Genomic DNA, 21061 nt, shown 5'->3' with positions numbered 1-21061 from the left:
GGGCACGCAGAGAAATGTGCGGGGGATTGTGGGAACGTGGGCGGCAACACACCTGTTAGCAGAGCGGTAAAAAAAAAAAAGTTATGCTTTGAACACACCAACTGTGTTTTGCGCTAAATAGTATGCAGCATCATCTAGATGTGTGCAACAAAAGTTAAACATTCAACTTCTGCTACCATTTCTGTCAACCCGTTTACACATACAGTTTGACGCATACGTTCGATAAATCCAATGTATGCACCATACAGAACGCACTGCAACTGCCTCTGCAACGCAATGCTGCAAGGCAAACGCAGCGTTCCATTGGAAATGAATGTACTTCTGGTGTACCAAAACGTGTTCGTAGTGTTAAGCTCTGCTCAACTTTATGGAAATGTCATGTGGCCAATCAGGTGAGGAGCAGATGTTTGCTTGAAAATCTTCATGAAACATACCCATTTCAAGACCGAAGATATATGCCATTTATATGGCATATATGGTATGTTACCTGTAAAAAAAAATGTAAGGAAATATTTATATGACCCCCCCATCTCTTTGGTCTTGGCCATAGTGGAGTTTGGAGTGTGACTGTTTGAGGTTGTGGACAGGTGTCTTTTATACTGATAACAAGTTCAAACAGGTGCCATTAATACAGGTAACGAGTGGAGGACAGAGGAGCCTCTTAAAGAAGAAGTTACAGGTCTGTGAGAGCCAGAAATTTTGCTTGTTTGTAGGTGACCAAATACTTATTTTCCACCATCATTTGCAAATAAATTCATTAAAAATCCTACAATGTGATTTTCTGGATTTTTTTCCCTCCATTTGTCTGTCATAGTTGACGTGTACCTATGATGAAAATTACAGGCCTCTCTCATCTTTTTAAGTGGGAGAACTTGCACAATTGGTGGCTGACTAAATACTTTTTTCCCCCACTGTATACATCTGCCTCTTCATTGGACACTGTTAACAAACCTCCAAACGAGCTTCAATGCCATACAACACTCCTTCCGTGGCCTCCAACTGCTCTTAAACGCTAGTAAAACTAAATGCATGCTCTTCAATCGAACGCTTCTTGCACCCGCCCGCCCGCCCAACTAGAATCACTACTCTCGGCAGGTCTGACTTAGAATATGTGGACAACTACAAATACCTAGGTGTCTGGTTAGACCGTAAACTCTCCTTCCAGACTCACATTAAGCATCTCCCATCCAAAGTTAAATCTAGAATCGGCTTCCTATTTCATGCTGCCAAACATGCCCTCGTAAAACTGACTATCTTACCGATCCTTGACTTCGGCGATGTCATTTACAAAATAGCCTCCAACACTCTACTCAGCAAATTGGATGTAGTCTATCACAGTGCCATCCGTTTTGTCACCAAAGCCCCATAAACTACCCACCATTGTGACCTGTACGCTCTCGTTGGCTGGCCCTTACTACATATTCGTCGCCAAACCCACTGGCTCCAGGTCATCTATAAATCACTTCTAGGCAACTCACCGGTCATCCCCAAAGCCAACACCTCCTTTGGCCGCCATTCCTTCCAGTTCTCTGCTGCAAGTGACTGGAACGAACTGCAAAAAGCTGGAGACACTTATCTCTCTCACAAACTTTAAGCATCAGTTGTCAGAGCAGCTTACTGATCACTGCACCTGTACACAGCCCATCTGTAATTAGCCCACCCAACTACCTCATCCCCATATTGTTATTTATTTTGCTCATTTGCACCCCAGTATCTCTATTTGCACATCTATCACGCCAGTGTTAATACTAAATTGTAATTATTTTGTACTATGGCCTATTTATTGCCTTACCTCCATAACTTACTACATTTGCACACACTGTATATAGATTTTCTATTGTGTTATTGACTGTACGTTTTGTTTATTCCATATGTAACTCTGTGTTGTTGTTTTTATCGCACTGTTTTGCTATATCTTGGCCAGGTCGCAGTTGTAAATGAGAACTTGTTCTCAACTGGCTTACCTGGTTAAATAAAGGTAAAATAAAAATGCACATGAATGGGTACTTTGGGTAAAGGAAATTGTTGCTTTGACTCTCTTCACCCACCATCAACACCACCAATCTCTGCAACCCTCCTCCATGCCATTGACTTTCTGATTTTGTCTGTGTATTCTAAAATCATTCTCAGTAAATAAACAAGTTAAAATTACAATGCTCCCCCTGCCCCATTATTTTCCTTTTTTTAACATTTTAATTACCCTATAAATTGTCAGCTTCTTATTTTCATGTACTGTACTGTACCTACTATACAAGGGTTGGATATGCACTAAACAATTTTATATGTCAGAAAAAGTAATGTAGAAAATTATAGTTAACCTCATATACAATTGAGAACATATAGTTAATTCAACAATAAGCAAACAATGTGTGACAAGGGTGCATTGCACATGCCCATAAGGCCACTACTGCCATTGTAGTGATGTCATGTAATGTATATTTGAGTGTTTCAGTGAAACGTAAGTGAGGGAGGCCCCGCTCTCTCGCTTTCCCAGATATTTAGTTAATTTCATTCCGATCTCCTTTGCATTATTGTAGCCTTTTCTGTAGCCTGTCAACTATGTGTCTGTCTATCCCTGTTCTCTCCTCTCTGCACAGGCCATACAAATGCTTCACACCGCGTGGCTGCTGCCACTCTAATCTGGTGGTCCCTGCGCGCACGACCCACCTGGAGTTCCAGGTCTCCGGCAGCCTCTGGAACTGCCGTTCTGCGGCCAACAAGGCAGAGTTCATTTCAGCCTATGCTACCCTCCAGGCCCTCGACTTCTTGGCGCTGAAGGAAACATGGATTACCACAGAAAACACTGCTACTCCTACTGCTCTTTCCTCGTCTGATCATGTGTTCTCGCATACCCGAGAGCATCTGGTCAGCGCGGCGGTGGCACAGGAATCCTCATCTCTCCCAAGTGGACATTCTCTCTTTTCCCCCTGACCCATCTGTCTATCTCCACATTTGAATTCCATGCTGTCACAGTCACTAGCCCATTCAAGCTTAACATCCTTATCATTTATCGCCCTCCAGGTTCCCTTGGAGAGTTCATCAATGAGCTTGACGCCTTGATAAGTTCCTTTCCTGAGAATGGCTCAGCCCTCACAGTTCTGGGTGACTTTAACCTCATTTCTCTCTGCCTCCTTCTTTCCACTCCTTTCCTCTTTTGACCTCACCCTCTCACCGTCCCCCCCCTACTCACAAGGCAGGCAATACGCTTGACCTCATCTTTACTAGATTCTGTTCTTCTACTAATCTCACTGCAACTCCCCTCCAAGTCTCCGACCACTACTTTGTATCCTTTTCTCTCTCACTCTCCTCCGACACTACTCACTCTGCCCCTACTCAGATGGTAATGTGCCGTCGCAACCTTCGCTCTCTCTCTCCAGCTACTCTCTCCTCTTCCATCCTATCATCTCTTCCCTCTGCTAAATCTTTCTCCCTCTGATCTCCTGATTCTGCCTCCTCAACCCTCCTCCCTTTCTGCATCTTTTGACTCTCTATGTCCCCTATCCTCCCGGCCGGCTCGGTCCTCCCCTCCTGCTCCGTGGCTTGATGACTCATTGCGAGCTCACAGAACAGGGCTCCGGGCAGCCGAGCGGAAATGGAGGAAAACTAGACTCCCTGCGGACCTGTCATCTTTACACTCCCTCTTCTCTTCATTCTCTTCCTCTGTTTCTGCTGCTAAAGCCACTTTCTACCACTCTAATTTTCAAGCCTCTGCCTCTAACCCTAGGAAGATCTTTGCCACCTTCTCCTCCCTGCTGAATCCTCCTCCTCCTCCCCCTCCCTCCTCCCTCTCTGTGGATGACTTCGTCAACCATTTTGAAAAGAAGTTTGACGACAGCCGATCCTCATTTATTAAGTTAAATGACACCGCTGGTCCTGCTCACACTGCCCTACCCTATGCTTTGACTTCTTTCTTCCCTCTCTCTCCAGATGAAATCTTGTGACTTGTGACGGCTGGCCGCCCAACAACCTGCCCGCTTGACCCTATCCCCTCCTCTCTTCTCCAGACCATTTCCGGAGACCTTCTCCCTTACCTCACCTCGCTCATCAACTCATCCTTGACCGCTGGCTATGTCCTTTCCGTCTTCAATGGAGCGAGAGTTGCACCCCTCCTCAAAAAACCTACACTCGATCCCTCCGATGTCAACAACTACAGACAAGTATCCCTTCTTTTTTCTCTCTCCAAACTCTTGAGCGTGCCGTCTCTAGCCAACTCTCCTGCTATCTCTCTCAGTTTGACCTTCTTGATCCAAACCAGTCAGGTTTCAAGACTGGTCATTCAACTGAGACTGCTCCTCTCTGTGTCACGGAGGCTCTCCGCACTGCTAAAGCTAACTCTCTCTCCTCTGCTCTTATCCCTTCTAGACCTATCTGCTGCCTTTGATACTGTGAACCATCAGATCCTCCTCTCCACCCTCTCCGAGTTGGGCATCTCCGGCGCTGCTCACTCTTGGATTTTGTCCTACCTGACAGGTCGCTCCTACCAGGTGGCGTGGCGAGAATCTGTCTCCGCACCACGTGCTCTCACCACTGGTGTCCCCCAGGGCTCAGTTCTAGGCCCTCTCCTATTCTCTCTATACACCAAGTCACTTGGCTCTGTCATATCCTCACATGGTCTCTCCTATCATTGCTAGGCAGACGACACACAATTCATTTTCTCCTTTCCCCCTTCTGATAACCAGGTGGCGAATCGCATCTCTGCATGTCTGGCAGACATATCAGTGTGGATGTCGGATCACCACCTCAAGCTGAACCTCGGCAAGACGGAGCTGCTCTTCCTCCCGGGGAAGGACTGCCTGCTCCATGATCTCGCCATCACGGTTGACAACTCCATTGTGTCCTCCTCCCAGAGTGCAAAGAACCTTGGCGTGACCCTGGACAACACCCTGTCGTTCTCCGCTAACATCAAAGCGGTGACCCGATCCTGCAGGTTCATACTCTACAACATTCGCAGAGTACGACCCTACCTTACACAGAAAGCGCCACAGGTCCTAATCCAGGCACTTGTCATCTCCCGTCTGGATTACCACAACTCGCTGTTAGCTTGGCTCCCTGCCTGTGCCATTAAACCCCTACAACTTATCCAGAACGCTGCAGCCCGTCTGGTGTTCAACCTTCCCAAGTTCTCTCATATCACCCCGCTCCTCCACACACTCCACTGGCTTCCAGTTGAGGCTTGCATCTACTACAAGACCATGGTGCTTGCCTACGGAGCTGTGAGGGAAACGGCACCTCCTTACCTTCAGGCTCTGATCAGACCCTACACCCAAACGAGGGCACTATGTTCATCCACCTCTGGCCTGCTAGCCCCCCTACCTCCATGGAAGCACAGTTCCCGCTCAGCCCAGTCAAAGCTATTTGCTGCTCTGGCACCCCAATGGTGGAACAAGCTCCCCCACGACGCCAGGACAGCGGAGTCACTGACCACCTTCCGGAGACACTTGAAACCATACCTCTTTAAGGAATACCTGGAATAGTATCAAAGTAATCCTTCTACCCCCCCTCCCCCACCCCCCCATAAAAAAAAGTGGTTGTCCCACTGGCTATCATAAGTTCAATGCACCAATTTGTAAGTCGCTCTGGATAAGAGCGTCTGCTAAATGATGTAAATGTAAATGTAAATGTCATAGTATTGTGTGGACCAGGGGAGAGTTAGTAGATAAGTGGTTTGCTGCCACAGTCTACATTCCGTTATGTCAAAGGAGGTTACTAATGTTGATCTTAGAAATGATTGATGGACAGGATATATGACTTGGGGGTAAAGAGTAATAACATCAAAGAATGGGAGTGCCCATGGAGGTTTACCAGATGTTCGTGGAGAGACTTGTAACAGAGTTTATATATAGAGAGAGTGGATCTTTGTTCTGGAGTTAGGAAGTTGGAAGAGGCAGGGCTATGTCTGTATAACTAACCATGGTACCATATTAAATATCTTATATGAACTCCCCATCAAAAGTGTCTAAGTACATCCTTACATTCGTAATCACTTGATACCCTAGAAACTCATCATAACAGCCATACTGTAGGCCTAAGGCCGCATTGGTGATGCATGCCATTACGATAAGCTGCAACATAGGTTCACGTGGCTGATATCATGTGACAGTGACAATTAAATAAAACAGATTGGAGAGCTCACAACTGGACAAAAAGATAATGTTCATTTTAGAAACAAATCAGAAACAAAGACAAATTAGAGACCGATCCCCTTCACCCTTTTTTATTGTGGAATTGTGATCTTCAATTTTCTGAAAACAGGCGCTGGCTTGCTTTAAAAAAAGACATTCTGCATTCTCTGTAAAACTCAGCTTGTCATCAATTTGTAGGTATTTGAAACACTCAACCACCTCCACTGGTTGGTCGTTCAGAGAGAGTGGTTGGGACATTGGCAAGTTGTTGCCATTGATGATCAGCTCCTTTGTCTTTTCCACAGTGATGTGGAGGGCACTTGACCGACACCATTCTTGAAGGTTGTTGGCCTGTTTAAAATAGCTGTCCCCATCTGACGTAGCATCTTTAAGAAAGAGTCCCACCAGAGCCATGTCATCCGTGTACTTGATAAGGCTCACATTGTTTCCTTGGATCTTCATCTCATTAGTGTAGATAGAGAACAACAATGGTGAAAGGACACACCCCTGGGGCGCCCCCGTGTTCAGGGTCAGTCCATAAGAAAGGGTCCCATTCAGGAGGACCCTCTGTGGGCGGTCAGTTAAAAATTTGTTGATCCAACCTGCTAGGCCTCCGTTGACATTCAGGTCCAGTAGTCGTTTCAGCAGTGTGTGTATTTGCATTGTATTGAAAGCTGAACTAAAATAAATATATAAAATGTGTGCATATGATTTTGCATGCTGAAGGTGACTAGCCACCATGTTCACCAAGGTCAGGGTAGCATCCTCAGTCCCCCTCTGTGCCTTATAGGCAAACTGTAAAGGGTCCAGTTGATCTGCTATGGACAGGGTAAGGTGCTTACTGACAACCCTTTCCACGCATTTGGCCAGAAGGGGCGTGAGGGCCACAGATCGAAAGTCATAATAATATATCGTTTTTTTACATTTTCAAAATGTATGTACTTACTTTAATAGGTTAACGTCTATGCCAATGCCCACGAAACACAATCTTTTGGAGCGAAGCTTTGTCAAGCGGAGGCGCCAGTTCTGGTCAAAAAGCACTGTTAAGCCAAAGCCTCTCTACACACAAAGGCCTAACTGAGTAAGGGTTTGAGCTTGGCTAATGGGATGAGTTTTATTGCCTATGTTGATACATACTGACACGCTGATAGGATTTCACGCCAATGCATGTCCCTCTTCGGTGTTAGTGTATCCTACATACATTACAAGTCTCCACAGTAGTCAATGTGTCAGCGGAAAGATGCAATACCATTGTCTCACATGACTGTGTCTATAAATAGAACTGAGAGACAGGCAGCACCGTTCAGCTAGTTCCACTTTAGTGTTCCCAGGACCCACTGATGAAGAATCTAGAGACTAGCTGTTCACACCTGTGATAAACATGGTCCTGGTACATAGTGCAGCATCACTGCCAGCATGAATTTATACTGAAATCAATCCTAAACACCATTATTTGAGGTCAAGAAGAACATAGCATGTGGTCACTGCTTATCTACAAGTTGAGTGTCACTGTTTTTATTGGTCCCTTGGCCATTGCCTGTGACACAGCAAAAAATCATAACGGGACTCAGCTGAGACAGCTGGAAATGGATCCTCAAAGGTGTAAGAAGTAGTACAGTCCTCATTGGTCAATACCAAACACACCATCTAGATAGATGAACTCAGTGAGGGGATCTGGTCAGTAGACCTCAGCTTGCTTTCTATTCCTGAGTCGGGTATTTAGTGCCCATCCTGTTCAAACCTGAGGAGTCTGAGGAGCACTTGGTGGGGGTGGGGATCTGAAATCATACACCCTCTTTCCCTAACAACCCTACGCCGCAAAACCGGGACTCATGTTACCGTAATATTTATATAATGGTATAACCCCCGCTGTAACCATGTAGGCTGACAAGCCTTATACTGTCCAGTGCACCATGATTTCATGAAAAGGATGGCTCCTTGTAGGGGAACATCTTGTGTTCCTATAGCTCCTGTGGTTTTCTTGGTAACGTTATTTGCAGAAGGCTCCTTGTTTTTATTTCTTTGACTGGCTCAGACTCCTATTCAACACGGATTATACTTTTTACACTAGAATGCACATTGGCCTAGTCTGTAAGGTGCTTGTCAACACAAAGCCTATGATTTCAGAGCACCAATGTCAACTATACACTTCCTCCTCATGTGATCATGTTCTATTAGGAAACTCAAGCTGAATGGAAATGCCAGTGAGTGAGTGAGTGACAGGCATGCGGTATGATCTCTGTGCCGCAGGCTAAGTCTTTCCGTATGGAGAAGCAGCGTGGTGTGTGTGTCTGTACAGAATGGGAGGCATACCGTTTGACACTGTAATTATTGTGGTGTTAGGTCCGACCCCCTGTCCCACCTCACACCACAGATGCAACACTTCTATTTCAGACATCAGCTGATCTAGAGGACAGAAGAGAGAGAGGGAAGCATCGGGGGTAACCACACATGGACGGAGGGGGAATGGACAGTGGGACTGAAATGTTGTTATGGAGGAGGGGCTGTTATCACGTAACAGACTTTAATGCAGTCCCTGTGTGTGTGTGTGTGTGTGCGTGTGTGCGTGTGTGCGTGTGTGCGTGTGTGCGTGTGTGTGTGCGTGTGTGTGTGTGTGTGTGTGTGTGTGTGTGTGTGTGTGTGTGTGTGTGTGTGTGTGTGTGTGTGTGTGTGTGTGTGTGTGTGTGTGTGTGTGCGTGCGTGCGTGAGCTTGCATGTGTGCCTCCGTGTGTGTGTTTTAGTGTGTCAGACAGTGTGAATGAGAAATCAACCCTGAGAATAACTGTTAATAATGCCCACAGTCTCAGTGAAGAAAATTGCTTAATGTCGCCATCTCTTGGACATCGATGGCATTTCTAAAATAAGTCTTGGCTGAGAGAGTGGGCAGTTTCACAGTAATTGCAGTTTTACTTTACACAATCCAATATGGCGATGTCTCAGAAAATAATGGGGGAAAATAAAATACATCTTAATAGGTATAATTATCTATGTAAATGGAATGCTATGCTATGCATGTCATTTTCTCTCCCTACATTCATTTTTTTTTATCGCTTTGGTACTATTTTCACAAGTATGTGGTACATTTTCACAACTCTTAGTACAAAACTCAAACTGGTCACACTTGTAATGCAGCCAGTCTGTCATTCAAAACCTGTCATTGTGCATTCATTTGGATTGTAAACATCTCTACCACACAACCATTGATTCAAAATATATGTTTATTGTGAAATGTAATGAGAACATTGGTTTAATCACCAAAACACAACATAATGATATCTTTTCAATTTAGTAGTTTTAACTACAAGTTAATCCAATAGCAAACAATGCAAGATAGGTGTTTCAAATCGCCCTTAGAACTGCTACAGTACTGTAAATTACAGTAGATTACACCGTTTTCACATTAGGCAACAGACTTACATTACCCAACAAAATTGACAGAAAATCTATAATTTCCATAATATCTATCCAATGTGTAATCAAAGGTGTGATCAATGAAGACATCCTCTACAATCATTCATGCAAAAAATATTTTTCTAATATAATTGCAACCTAGGTGTACTGTCTGTAATGAAATGTAAGAAATTATATGAAACAAATTAAATGAATGAATATAAAACAGAACGCTTAGCACACATGAATTTGAATCAAGCCTATCTTGAGCATTTGTCCATAAATTCTCATCCACATCACAATGAATGTCCCCATTAATCATGCAACGCAGGAAAAACCTTTTGGCATTGTGAATCCAAGCTTGACATTTGTCTGCATTGATGTCGTCGCATGCCTCATCCATGGCCAGAAGGAGGGTGGCATGTTCATGGGGATGGCGATCGTACACCTTCCACCTCAATGCTGAAAAACATTCCTCAATAGGGTTGAGGAAAGGAGAGTATGGGGGCAGGTATAGGGTCACAAATCGGGGATGGGCCCGAAACCATGCCTGAACCACCTCTGAATGGTGGAACCTGACATTGTCCCACGCAACGACATAGGTGACCCCTTCACCTTGACAGGCTTCATCAATTTCATTGGGAATCACAATGAGGTGTGCAGCGTTGTAGGATCCAAGTAATAGCCTTCTTCCTACCACACCATCTTCAGAGATAACTGCGCACATGGATATGTTTCCCCCACGTTCTCCAGGCATTTGGACTATCGCCCATTGGCCGATGAGGTTCCGCCCACAGTGCCGAATATTGGCCAGGTTGAAGCCCGCTTCTTCAACAAAGATATACTTGTGATGGTTCACAGCACCATCAAGCACCATCACCCTCTAAACATATATTTGGGTTAGTTCTTTTTACAGTATAGTTCCAATATGATATTGTGAAGTAGCATGTGCATCAAATAGTAACAGTAATACAGTATATATTGCTGTACCTGAACATACTCGGCCTGCAGTTGTTTCATCACCAGGCCGTTGTTTCTCTCAAAAGGCAGGCAATTGTTGGTAAGCTGATGGATGCTACATTGGCAAAGGTGTCATAATTCTCCTCAATGGCCTGCTTTATTTCGGACAGCCTTATGTCATTCCTGGCCCTCACCATTTCCACCACTGCCCACTCCTGCTGGTCGGTCAGCACACAGCCATGGCCACCGCCATGGGGTCTTCTGTCAATTCTGAGGGAAGAACAGAGTATACTGTCAATAGATCATACTGTAAGAATAATGTAACATGTTCTGTGACTTTACATGCCTTACAATATGTAATTTACTGTAAATGTAATGGTAAAGCATAGTGCATATCTTACAGACTTACTGGTTTTCTTGGCTAAATGTTCTCGTGATCGAATTGACAGTTGATCTTTTCAAATTGGGGTGAACTAATCTGGCAGCCTCAGTCATGGTAAGGCCTCTGTTTACCACATGGTCAACGACAATGGCCTGGACTTCATCAGACACAACAGTTCCCTGCCGTCTGCCTCCCTCTCTCTGATGTCCACCTCTTTGACGGGGCCCATGCCCACCTCTTTGGCCTCTTTGATGGGGACCATCCCCACCTCTCTGACCGGCCCCTTGTCCATGAGCGCTTTTATTTCTTCTTTTCCCTTGCTGTCTATCCTGCTCCATGTTGAAATCCATTAGCAATAACGAGTAGTCATTATGTATGGTTATCATGTATCATACATGTAATTTTGATGTTTATACTTTATAAACACACATTTTATTTCTGTATTTCTCAAAATCCATATATAGTAGACAAACCAGTTAAAAATCTATAGGTTTACCAAACGGTTAAGTGATTAACCATTAAGCGCAGTTGGATTAAGTGATGGTCAAATGTATTTAAAGAAATGAGAAGAGAATCATATGAAAAATATTGTGAGCATTGCATTGTGAAAGGCAATTACATTATATGAAAGGTATTTCTAGATGAAACACTGATTAGGTTTGGTGGAAAAGTTACTCTGATTTTGTGTATTGTACTTAGTCAATTGAAAATGTGCTTCAAGTTTAGAAAAGACAGCGTTTTTGAGGATCTGTTTTGAGTGTTGTACTAAGACTTGTGACATTTTACCACATGCTTGTGAAAATAGTATAACATTTTATACAAGTGTTTACCAATAATCAACACCAGATGGCAGTCAAACTCAGCCAATGCAGACACCAAGTTGAAGACATCTCTACCTTTATACATTTACCTTTTTCTCTGTGACACTTTTCTATGATTTGTGTTACCATAATTGTCTATAACATGCACCATATCACTTGGTGTAAGCTGCAAACAATGACTTCTGACTGACTGAGACTTCAATTACAAATCTCTCTCTAATGTGCAACATTTTCCAAAAGTACCTTTCTAGCTTTGCAAAATTATGATTTATGACACTTTGGAACGACCACTATATTCAGCTCTTATTTTCTGCTAGTGGAAATGTAAACTGATGTTTGTGTTCTTGTGTGGTACTCTATGAATTATCAGCGTAGTGGTCTATTTACACAGAAAGATAAAAAACGATGTTACCCATGTATCTATCCAAACAGATGCATGTATCTATCCAAACAGATGATTCCAATCAAATCTTCAAGATTTTAATATTAATTATTCATACCACGCTATAAATGGTTGTACCATAAGACGTGGATGTCGATTAAGGCAGCCCTCCGCACCTCTCTGATTCAGATGGGTTGGGTTAAATACGGAAGACACATTTCAGTTGTATAAACAGCATTTAGCAGACGCTAAATTTAACAGCACAACATTTAGCAGACGCTCTTATCCAGAGCAACTTACAGTTAGTGAGTGCATACATTATTATTATCATACTGGCCCCCCGTGGGAATCGAACCCACAACCAACTGAGCTACATCCCTGCCAGCCATTCCCTCCCCTACCCTGGGCCAATTGTGCGCCGCCCCATGGGTCTCCCGGTCGTAGCCGAATATGACAGAGCCTGGATTCGAACCAGGATCTCTAGTAGCACAGCTAGCACTGCGATGCAGTGCCTTAGACCACTGCGCCACTCGGGAGACATAAACTGACTAGGTATCTAAACTGACTAGGTATCCCCTTTTCCATTTCCCATACTAATCAAGATCACACCCTACTTAGAGGGTGTGGCAGAATAAGGTGCAATACCTCCCTTGGGAGCAATACGTTTTCTATGAGGTTTTCTCTAAGCAGAGGGTGAAAGGATACCTTTCAATCTGTTTTTGATGGTATCTATTGGGGTGGGAGGAGAAGGTCAGGGGTTAGGGTGTCAAATGGGGAATGGGTAATGGGAGGGTACAGGACGGAGGGACGGGACACTTCCATCTCTTTATGGGTGGCTGAGTGTGGGTGTTAAATGTGCACCGCTTGACTTCTCGCCAAAGGTGAGTCTCCTCCCTCACCCCCTACAGCACCCCCTCCCCATGTCTTCCTCCTCTTCACACACATATGCTACTCTGACCCCCATGAGGCTATTGTTAGTGTTAAGCATTGTTACGCCAACAATAACCCTGCTGAGGAAAGATTCTACATTTTCATTCCTTATGAATGAAGGGGAGGAGTAAAGGCCCTTATTGGAATTGTATGGGTCCGTAAGGCTTTTGTTCTTAGTGGTGGGGATGCATTTCTCCAGAAGTAACAGATTGGAGGGTGGTCCTCTTTGAACAGTGTGATGAGCCTGAGTAGGGTTTGGAGATGAGCTAGTCCACACAATCAGTTCAACATGCAGACTTCATAACTACATTTACATCTTACATTTTAGTCATTTAGCGTATGCCCTTATCCAGAGCGACTGACAGTTCATGCATTCATCTTAAGATAGCTAAGTGAGACAACCACATATCACAGGCATAAGTAAGTACAACTTTTCCTCAATAAAGCAGCTATCAACAAACTCAGTGCTAGTAAGAAAAGACAAGTGTGCCTATTAGTGCATAAAGACAAGGGTGTTACATGTGATACATTCAGGGACACAAGCGGACTCACAGTGAATCATGTGAGCTCAGGACCCCATGGATCTTAATTTGGACAGCAGGAGTGGACAGGAGCCACACTGTGACAGTGACCTGAGGATCCCGCTGGGAACGTCGTTCCCTCTGGCTTCGCGTGGTGACACCACAGGGTAGATGTGTGTTTGACCTCAGGCTCGTCTCTCACAACAGATGTCCATCACTAATCAATGTCATTAACTTGTCCTGTGGGGATCTCCACTCTAATACAGAGATATATCATTAGGGAGAAGATAGAGTACGCCAAGGTCCGTTCTGATCAATATGAGGGGTGGAGGAGTGAAGGGGACAGTGTTTTGTGATGGTGACCTTGTCTTGTCTCCTCGGCAGACGTTGGTGACCTTTGACCCAAACCCTGTGAAAGGCCAGAATCCGACTCACCATTTATCTCAACTTCACTGACTGCACCCCAGATCGGCATCAGCACAGTTTGTAATAAAATGGGCTTGTCTGTCTACTTCATCATTCCCTGGTAGTGGCTTTACCCTGTGTTCAAACGTTTTTCCTTTTCACAGAATGTTGTGTTTTAATTGTGGCAATGAAGCCAAATGAACCCAGGCCAGTCTGTTGCTACCACAGCCATAGCACCTCACAAAGCAGTCTTCTGCCATTGTATCTTATTTTACCAGAAGATTTAAAAGACTTCATAATGGGTTTAAAAAGAGGATTATGTTTCAGAAGTGGTTAAACATTAACTTTTAAATAACAAAACCCCTAATGTTTCAGAAGTGGTTAAACATTCACTTTTAAACGAGAAAACCCATAATTTTCTATTAATGGGAAGCTTGAAACATCCTCCTGTGTCTTCCCCTCATCTCTTCACTGTGGTAACGAGCATTTCAATCTGAAATGTCCTGTAAGGTGAAAATAGGAAAAGTTACTTAAACATTCTTTGTATCTTTCTGTTCCGTGTAGCTCAGTTGGTAGAGCATGGCATTTGCAACGCCAGGGTTGTGGGTTCGATTCCCACAGGGGGCCAGTATGAAAAATGTATGCACTCACTAACTGTAAGTCGCTCTGGATAAGAGTGTCTGCTAAATGACGTAAATGTTTTCAGTTGTGTTTGGTTCTTTTGTGTTCGTAAGCTCCTGTTCATCCAAGGACCTACTTTTTAACAGTCTCAAATCACAAACAGATCACATGTCAGCTGCACAAAATTGCAACCCCCCCCCCCCACCCCCCCCATCTGAAATCTCCAATATCCACTGTGTGAATGGTTTGCAAATAGATGGATGTCCCTTGCATATACTGCACAACTATTTACATTGTCTTTAGTCAAGTGTTGGATCTTCCCAATGTCCTCCCATTGCTTGTCTTGTAGAATGCAAAAAGGGTGATCAACACCACATTAAAAGCTTGCTTATCACTTTTCACCCCTTTTTGGGCAATCAACTGATACCCACTTTATCTGGCATGGACACATGAAGGACTGTATCTTGAGAGATTATGAGAGAGGGATTTTTTTATTCAACCATCAGTTGGTTCATCAGATTAAATAAATAAAGTCAGGCATCAGGGTTAGCACACACCTATCCTCACCCCAGGATAACCAATATTGGTTATTGATCATAGGGATTATATGCATCACTAAAACAAGAGGAGGCATACAGGGAGCTGTGTAAAGACACAAGCCACCCTTCACTCAGAACTCCCCATCTGGCACTGAATCAAGCTGTTCCACAATATGATTTAGAACACATCAATGAATAAACCATTTTTTTTATGGATGCAAAGAAAAGTTGTAGGTTTTCCAAAAGCAAGTTATTGACCATTGCAGTACTGAATAGCCTACATATAATTTCCTCGATCGACAAGAAGGCATCATCTCATCCACTCTGTCATTGTTCTATTCTATGGAGACTTCATTAGCGGGTACAATAAACTCACAACCACAAAAACAGTAATCCATAGGGATTTGCATCTCCAAGACCTATGAATTGTAGTGGCTTTGCGTGTAGTTTTAACTGGGAGTGCCCTTTTATGCTAATGATCCTAGGGGTTTACCCGGATCTAGCGCCAGTGCAGATATCTACTCCCTACTTTATCGTCTTCACACTGGCGCGAAAAACGCATTGTGTGGCTACTATTTACCAGACTGTGGGCGGAATCAATTGAACCACTTTTTCACACACCCTGCTGAAAGAAATAGTTACCGAACTTAAACTTTGTTTTCATACATTTCGTTGGGAGTGATCTCTTACGGTTTTTACCCATTTTCTTTGTGGAGTTTCAACTAGTCTACCAGCTGATACGGAGTAGACTCCGGTGCCGGGAATTGCGGATTGTGATCCTTAGAGAAAGCGGTGAGTGTTTTAGACAACTAATCTAGCTAGCTAAGTTACCTAACTTCATGAAGAGATGGCCTACAAATATCTCAGAAGATGGAACTTTAATTATGTAAATCTCTGGCTACTATCCGTTCATGTTTTAACATCCAGACAAAGCGAATATAACCGACTTCAGTGAAGTAGACTAGCCTACTTGCTTTGTGGAAATGCGCTTTCGGCAATTAATGTGGCACCAAGCAGCACACCTACAAAACATTGAAGTTTCTGCCCATTGGCTAGCCTAGGCAGCCGATAGTGGGCATTGGCCTATTACGCAATTACCTGTAAGGAATTGTGCACAAGTCTTGTTTTTCTCGGTTGTTTTTTAAGGTTAAACCGGGGCATAAATCTAGTTTACGTAATAGACTGAATATGTTGAGACAAGGCCAGGTTATCACCGCCCACCGGATGAAATCAATTATTAATTTAGTCCCATTTGTAGACAGCACGAGGCTAAGATTAGAATGCACTGTTACAATGTTTAAAGGACCTGGATAATATTGATGATTGCATAACCATGTTTAAAGGCACATTATTGGATGGGAAAGTGATTATCCTTGTGTAAAGATGATTTATTGTGTTTCCTAAAGACAATGTGTAGATTAGTATTAATGTAGCAGAAATCTTCAAAGAATAGGACTGACGCACTACTTTGCTTCTTTAGGTAGTGTGAAGATTTTCTCCAATATTGGAGTCAAGTGTGATCATCCATGCTTGGAATAAACTCCAGAGTATCACGTTGTGACAGTTGGGAGATGGAGTACGACCGCTATCAGCACTATTTCTTAGATGACCTTGACAAAGAGGAGGACTTCTACAAGTCAACTGCACCAAGTGAGGACATATGGAAGAAGTTCGAGCTATTGCCCACCCCTCCCATGTCTCCCACCAGGACATTTGGTGGTACCATGCACTTTACCCCGGGAGACAAGCTTGGCTGGCTGTCCAAGGTCTTGGGTCAGGACGAGGAGTGCGAAGGACCTGACACAGAGGAGCTTTTTGCGAACATGAGTTCCATTATTATCCAGGACTGCATGTGGAGTAGTTTCTCGGCCAGTCAGCACCTGGAGAAAGTCAATGAGCGCCTGTCAGCTGCAGCCCAGGCTCGTCTCTCCCCACCAGCACCCCAGAACTTTGCGACTGTTAGCAAAGCGCAGTGCACTCTGCTGACTCCACCTGATGCGCCACTGCCCAGCACTGTGGCAGAATGCGTTGACCCAGCGGCTGTGCTCACCTTCCCAGCGGTCAGCTGTAGGAAACCAGCGTCATCGGGCTCTGAGTCTCGCTCCGATTCCTCTGGTAAGAAACTGATTGCTTACTCAATGCGTCAAGGGGAGGCAGCCAGGGGAATGCTCACACTAGGCTGGATGTTGACTTTCGCTGAGTCAAAGTATTCAGGTTTACTTAAGCCCATATCTCCAGCACAAACTATTATCTCTGTATCTCACTTTCAAAGGAATGTAACTTTTCCTCAGCCAAGATTTGTAAACGGTTGCTGCAAATGCTTAGGTCACAGCCGCAGTAGGCCTAGTAAAAAAAAAGCCCCCCTACAAGCTTTGCGCACCAAAGCTTCTCTCCTAGAATTGTGACAAAGTGCGGGAGGTGGGGTTCTTAGTGATTTATCACGTGGCGCCAGGCCTCATGATCAACTCTTTCTGCCTCTGAAATCAGCATGAGCCCCTTGCTTGTACCCCCCCCCCCCTGATTTAAATTGTTGGTGAATATACTCACCATTTAACTTAACAAAATAATTTCAGCATGCATGACATGAATGACCAAATCTTGGTTAACACTAAGCCAAAGCAGGTCTTCTGCTTTGCTCATGAAAATATAGATTGTCCTTTAATAGTTGATCAACCCCAGAACACCTCGCCCAAACTATTTAAGACCCTTACTACCACATTCCTTCAATAGATAATTTTCCTGTGTTGTCTCCGCTAACAGCCTGTCAGAAGTCTGAGGCTTTAAGCCTCCTCGATATGGAAGTGAGGGAACTGTGTAATGATTTGTGGTTTATTTTGATGTAACAGATGATGATGAGGAGATTGATGTGGTGACTGTGGAAAGCAAGCAGAGCCGAGCCCGACTGTTGGGAAGCCGTAAGGCTGTGACCATCACTGTCCGCGCTGACCCCTGCCCAAAGCGTTTCCACATGTCTGTCCACCGGCAGCAGCACAACTATGCAGCCCCTTCCCCTGAGAGCGACCCTGAGGACGACGATGAGGAGGAGGACGATGAAGAACCACAGAGTAAACGGTTCTGTCCAGACTCCAGCCAGCAGTCAGACTCCCCAGCCTCCATCTCCCCCACAGGGTCCTCTGGAGATAGCCCCCAGAGCTCCGACGCTGAGGACACTGACCGCCGGAAGAACCACAACTTCCTGGAGCGGAAGAGGCGAAACGACCTTCGCTCTCGCTTCCTGGCCCTGCGGGACGAGATTCCGGGCCTGGTGGAGTCGGCCAAGACCCCCAAGGTGGCCATCCTGACCCAGGCGACAGAGTACCTGCTCCAGCTGCACAGCAGAGAGAAGCACCAGGCCCAGGAGAGGAAACGCCTCAAAGCACGCCAGCAGCAGCTCCTCCGCAGGCTAGCCGCCCTGAAACGCTCCTTAGGATAGAAACTAACTATGCAACGGACTCTTAACAAATCAACTGCCTCATTCTAAAAGGCCAAGGACAATTCTCTATAAGCAAACTGCCACTTTCAAAAGGCTAGGACTTTTTCTCAAACAAATGCTGTATGCAAAAAAGATATGGACGAAATGCCTCATTCATTATGCTTTGGATTAGGTGGATCTCTCAGAGCCTGTGAACCCATGGTGGGGAGGCTGGCGTTAAGGACATTTCTGGTTTTATTCATGTTTTCTGATTTTGCACATTGAGTGATGACAAGGCGGTAGTTGACTTGTAGTTGACATGTGGTGGTGTTTATTCCTGGTGTGCATTGATGGTGATATTTGTAGATTTCACAGGAACGGGTGAGAGGATGCTGTGATTAAACCAGAATGAAACTTACTTCCAAATGTCATAAGTGTCTCGTAGTTTGTCAGTCCAGTTCCTTGATAGCCTTGTCTTGTGTATCTAGGTTAGAAAAGTCTGTTTATTTCTGTGATGAATGATCAATGCATACTTTGATGGAAGTTTAGTGGTGACACCTTGTGTACACAGGAAGTGAGTGACTCATTGTTTGTTTTCTTCGTGGCTGGTTTATTTTGATGTACAAATTGTTCTGTAAATAATAGCATATTGCTCTGTTAAGGAGACATGAATTTTGCTCTTCTCTAAAACAGCCTTCAGGGAGCTTCTATTTTGTTTTAGAAAATGTATAAAAAATGTCAAAGTAGCACTGCTGTACTTTATAATTACGCATGCTATTTTGACTGCTTGTTCCTCTTGGTTTGCGATTTGATTTGTGTATACATTAAATTTGGATAACATTTGCATAGAATTGTGATATTTGTCCTTTTGATGGTTCTATCAGATTATGGCAACAGTATAGTTAACATGCTAGGAAATTGAAGCAGTGTATTCTTATCGAAATAACAATTTGTCACATACACGTGTTTATCAGATGTTATTGCAGGTGTAGTGAAATGCTTGTGCTTCTAGCTCCGACAGTGCAGTAATATCTTACAAGTAATATCTTAACAATTTCACAACATATACCCAATACAATGCAATGTATTAACTGTATAAGAATATAAATATTTAGATCATGATTAAAAGACTGAAAAATAATCAGCATGACATGGCGACTCATCATGAATACATAAACGCACTTCTGCAAAACAGATCAAATGTCTCAGAACATTCTGATTTAGCAGCTAGACTATTCCATTTCAAATGCTCTTTATCAATTTCCATAGAAACCTGTATCAAACCACACATTTTCTCAGTCCATGTCATCAAAAGTTTCCCATAGGATGATACTGTTGTGACCCTAAACTGTAGACACATACTCTATGGAGAAAGCGCATCTCATGCATATTCTCTTAGAAGGATAAAGATTTTACAAAAAGGTTGTTGTATTGACTTTGAAGGTAGTATTTGTTTGAACTTTGTCCCATGCTTAACTTTCATGCTCTTGTCAAATTGCAGCATGCAGAAGCTTGATTTAGAGGGACTGTGTCCTTGAAATGTGTGATACCTCAGAGGATCCTCCCCTCTGCAGTGGCTGCTGCATGCAGGGCACCTGATGTGCTCTCAACTAGGTTACACACACAATCTTTAGAACAGTCCCTGGTGTGTGGAGAGGGTCTGTGTGAGCTGCTTCCCTGAGATGGGTTCAGTCGTCCTATTATAAGCAAGCATGTAGTGACTGAGAGGCCTTGCTCTCTATCTACCCCTGCATGTATGGTGGAGAGTGGTTTGAACCTTGACTGTAAAAGGAAAAGATGCTGTGAACGGTCAAGTGGAGAAGCTGGTGTAAGAAAGGAGCTCTGTCTCTGCTTTCATAGCAGTTGGTCATAAATTCTACACTTCTTCTCCTAGGCAGGTAATCTGAGAAAGAGTACAGTTGATCTGTAGGTTTAAACCCACTCAGCTTGTGTATGTTTTGTGACGAGTCTGTTGGCACCTGGTCCTTTGTTCTTCCACCCATAAAGTGTAGCTAGGTGTCGTGTGCCATCCAGCTGGTTCTGTTATGTTATGCTTGAGAAGCGCTCATAGAATGAGGCAGCACTTAGCTAAGCATCCAAGGCCAATTAGCACCTAGCTCTCATTAGCATAGCAAGATGGAACAGCATGTTGTTTGATTCTTGATTTAGCCTTTAACTAGGGCCCACAAAGAATTCTGAAGCAATCATTTACCCTGTGTGAGTTTCTTCCTCAGTGAAGGCAGCCTTGGTGATGTCAGTAACCTGTCTGAACAGGAGCACAGTGAATGAGGATTAGGATTATTATGGCACAGCAGCCTGATAGACCAGTCAGACACACCCTCAACCGTCTCACACCACGCAGCCCTTTGTCCAACTGTTGACGGTTGGTAGTTAACCTGCATTCACTGAACCCTAGGGGCATCCTTTCTCTGTCTCCATTCAGTTGTGAATGTGTTCTACACTGAGTGTACAAAACATTAGGAACACCTGCTCTTTCCACGACATAGACTGACCAGGTGAAAGCTATGATCCCTTATTGATGTCACTTGTTAAATCCACTTCAAATCAATGTAGAT

At 44.1% G+C, this 21061-nt stretch overlaps 1 protein-coding gene across 1 annotated transcript; it reads left to right on the top strand.

The window, feature by feature from the left end:
* Window positions 1–15614: 15614 nt before the first annotated feature.
* myclb (MYCL proto-oncogene, bHLH transcription factor b) lies at window positions 15615–19901 on the top strand. The gene is made up of 3 exons (XM_084181976.1): window positions 15615–15865; window positions 16554–17188; window positions 17920–19901. Exons 2-3 carry the CDS (start codon window positions 16600–16602, stop codon window positions 18504–18506), a joined length of 1176 nt encoding a protein of 391 aa, XP_084038102.1. The 5' UTR covers window positions 15615–15865; window positions 16554–16599; the 3' UTR covers window positions 18507–19901.
* Window positions 19902–21061: the final 1160 nt, after the last annotated feature.

Source organism: Coregonus lavaretus (assembly GCF_964263955.1).
Source record: "Coregonus lavaretus genome assembly, chromosome: 18".
Taxonomy (NCBI): domain Eukaryota; kingdom Metazoa; phylum Chordata; class Actinopteri; order Salmoniformes; family Salmonidae; genus Coregonus; species Coregonus lavaretus.
The sequence above is the reverse complement of the archived record's forward strand: the minus strand, read 5'-3'. Positions and strand labels throughout refer to the sequence as shown.

Excerpts from the sequence above, each read along its gene's own strand:
- myclb (XM_084181976.1), top strand. The coding sequence starts at position 16,600 with ATGCTTGGAATAAACTCCAGAGTATCACGTTGTGACAGTTGGGAGATG. Across the intron at positions 17,189-17,919 it reads GTCTCGCTCCGATTCCTCTG|ATGATGATGAGGAGATTGAT; the intron begins GTAAGAAACTGA and ends TTGATGTAACAG.